Raw genomic sequence first — 3,213 nt, 5'->3', positions numbered from 1 at the left:
TCCACCCTCCATCCACGTCAATCGACCATCCTTCATCCACCAAGCAATGTTTTAAGCAATATGTGTACCAATGAAGCATTACAACTATTGCATTGCAAGATCAACCCCATATATATTATGTTTATTATATAATTTAAGTTCAACTTAAATGATTTAAAATTAACATATAAAAATTAAAAATGTACACTTTTTCATTACAATGAAACATTTAAGTTCAGATGTTCTCTTCTTTAAATTTTTTAAATAAACACTTATGCATAGATCACTAGATGTTAAAAAAGAAGTCATTTTGTGAAATTTAATTTTAATATCCATGTTCACATTAATATTGCTTTTAATATTTTGTTGATCTATTAGTAAAATTTAAAATGTTTTAATATTTTGTTGATCTATTAGTAAAATTTAAAATGATTAGAATGCATTTAAGACGAGTATTTAAATATTTTCACTGTTTCCAATTCATGAACCATATATTAAATAATATGATTAAAAATATTGTGATTTTATCCATCATTTACATAAACTATTATATTATAAAACTTAATATATCAGGTTTTAAACTTAATAACTACTCCAATATAGCTATCTATCAAAGTAAGACAGTGCCTAACCCACTGTCATTGAAGCAAATAAAAAAAATGTTATAATCGAACTCTCCTCTTCTTTAATCTCCAGCTTTACGTACTATTTAACTTATAATGTTTCCATGTTGGTCTAGTGAATAGAAAATCCCTTCATCCTCTCTTTTTATTTATTTTTACCAGATTCATGTCTGAAGCATCCAACATAGAAATAATGAAGGCCAGGCAACGATCTCACCTGTGGCTTCATTATTCTTATTACTATTTCTTTATTTAGCGAGTACGCCCTCCATGTTCACCACACATACAGAAAGAGAATCTGATAGATGGGTAAAACTCTAATAGTGCTTGGCAAACTGATATGTTTCATAGCGCAGGGTGCAGCTGCCCATGAACACCTGAACGCCCACCTTTTCGCTGCAGCAGTCGAACAGCTTTTCGATTCCCTTGGAAATGCAGGCCGCACAATCTTTCCCCGACATGTCCCTCCAGCACATCTCCATGGCATAGATGCTCACATTCGAAGAAACTACAGACGACCCCAAGGCGAACTTAATAGGACTGGTGGGGGCCTTCCTCGACAGATCCGCCAAAAGACTATGAGCAGCAACATTAAAACCGGTGTCCGTATTGTTATTAACGTTGACGAGGCCATACCAGTAGCTGGTGTCCAAATGAGAGAGAAAGGTGTAATTCTCGTAGCGAAGGAAGCAATGCTCCAGCTGAACGCGTGCGCCAATGGCGTTGGGGCAATCGCGGCGGACGACCTTCACTGCCTCCGCTGAACACGCGCCGCACTCGGCGGGAGACAAATCTCCTCTACACTGGAGGCGCCCCGACAGCTGGTTTGGCTTCTCCCGCCCGTAAACCGAAGCGCCGAAGCCCGAATCGGCTGCTTTCTCTGTCAACGTTTTAAAGAGCGCCTCCAAATTCCTATCAAATTCCGAGCCTTTGGAGTACTTCACCACATTACATACTGCGTATATCTCGCCTTCCTCTGATGCGGAATCAACAGTAACAGTCCACAACAGTAGCAAAGCCGCTAGAAATAGCGGCACTCTCTTTGATGCAGTCGCTGAGAAATCCATTTGGGCAGCTTACAGAAGAGAAGAAGATGTGGTTTAACACTAGGAGCAAGTGAGGTTAGAAATAGATGGGAAACGAGTTGAGTATGACCCGGCTGTAAGTGCGCCGGAATAACTGACTTGAATCCATAGAAGCTTCAAAACGATCAATTCGAAGTTCGAACCCATGGCAATGTTAACTAATAATTCGCTGCATTTCCGAGTTATCTTTGTTGGGGGATTGCCATCTCGGTGGGATTTGCCAAACTTTTTCCGTAGGACGTGCCTACCACCACCATTTAGTTGGCATTTTTGTTTTACGTGCTTCCATTATCATAAAGTCAATAAGAACGGGAAATCTAAAAGTCTAGTTACGGTTCAAACTGGCTGATTGTTTGCACGGTTGGCAGATTATTGACTTATACGATATTATGTTATTCGAGTAATCACCTAAAATATAGTCAATCACACTTTAATTTGTGCTCATCTCAGTATCAAGAGAACCCTGTCGATAACGTCACAGCCGCCACACCTCCTCCTAGAGTTAACAAATAAAGTTGGAATGTGCCAACACGATTCGAACCTGGAAAACTAGTTTAGAAGGCCAACAGGCACACCGAATATGAGGTCATATAATATCTAGAGGTTTACAATACCTTGTCAACTGTTTATGTGATATGTCATTAATCGAAGTTGCCTAATCTATTTTCTACCCATCACACATCTAGATATGTAATAACAAATCCAAGGATGGAAATCCTTTGCATTAGGGAGGTGATTGTATCTTTCCGGGTTCTCTTGGAACTCACTTTCATGGGTGATCTAAGCCATGTTAATAGGAGACTTCTTTTTTTTACCAAACTATCATTAATAGAAGGTATGAGTCTATGTACTACACCCTCTCTACCCTTCTTTAAAGGAAGAAAAAAATTGGAGATTTATAGAATATAGAGCCATTAACAAAATCATTATGAAGTATTGATGTTTGTTACCTAGAATGGATGAGTTATTAGATTACTTCTCAAGTATCAAGGTATTCTCAAATATATTCCATAGATGTGGACTCCATCAAATCTACATTTTTTAGGGTGATGAGTGGAAGACTTCCTTCAAAATAGGGAAGGATTATTTAAATGTTAATCTCATTTATATTAACAAATTTTCTACCCATGTTCAGGTGAATAATGACTCATGTATTTATATTACATATTGTAAAATGTATCGTAGTCTATTTTGATGATATCTTGATTTATAGAAAAAATACAAAGGAGCATGTAGGATATTTGAGAGTAGTACTTGATATACTTAGAGCATAAATCTTGTTTATCAGCCATAAAAAGAGTGAATTGTACAAACATGAGCTAGTTTTTTAGGGAGTGTTATTACATGAGCTAGTTTTTTAGGGAGTGTTATTACATTAGATGAATTGAGCATGGATCTAGAAAAGGTTAAAGCTATTCTTGATTTTCTTACTCCTCAAAGTATTAGTGAGGTGGTGAGCTTTCATAGGATGGTGATCTTTTATAAGATATTCATTAGGAATGTTAATAGAATAAATACTAATTGAA

At 36.9% G+C, this 3,213-nt stretch overlaps 1 protein-coding gene across 1 annotated transcript; it reads right to left on the bottom strand.

Annotated features, from left to right (window-relative positions):
* Positions 1 to 736: 736 nt before the first annotated feature.
* Positions 737 to 1,687, bottom strand: LOC131038634 (cysteine-rich repeat secretory protein 38-like). The gene has a single exon (XM_057971122.2). The coding sequence runs from the start codon at positions 1,667 to 1,669 to the stop codon at positions 920 to 922; it is 750 nt and encodes a 249-aa protein (XP_057827105.2). The 5' UTR covers positions 1,670 to 1,687; the 3' UTR covers positions 737 to 919.
* Between the last annotated feature and the right edge of the window lie 1,526 nt (positions 1,688 to 3,213).

Source organism: Cryptomeria japonica, chromosome 7 (assembly GCF_030272615.1).
Source record: "Cryptomeria japonica chromosome 7, Sugi_1.0, whole genome shotgun sequence".
Classification (NCBI taxonomy): domain Eukaryota; kingdom Viridiplantae; phylum Streptophyta; class Pinopsida; order Cupressales; family Cupressaceae; genus Cryptomeria; species Cryptomeria japonica.
This window is presented reverse-complemented; position numbering and strand designations above follow the sequence as displayed.

Excerpts from the sequence above, each read along its gene's own strand:
- LOC131038634 (XM_057971122.2), bottom strand. The coding sequence starts at position 1,669 with ATGGATTTCTCAGCGACTGCATCAAAGAGAGTGCCGCTATTTCTAGCG.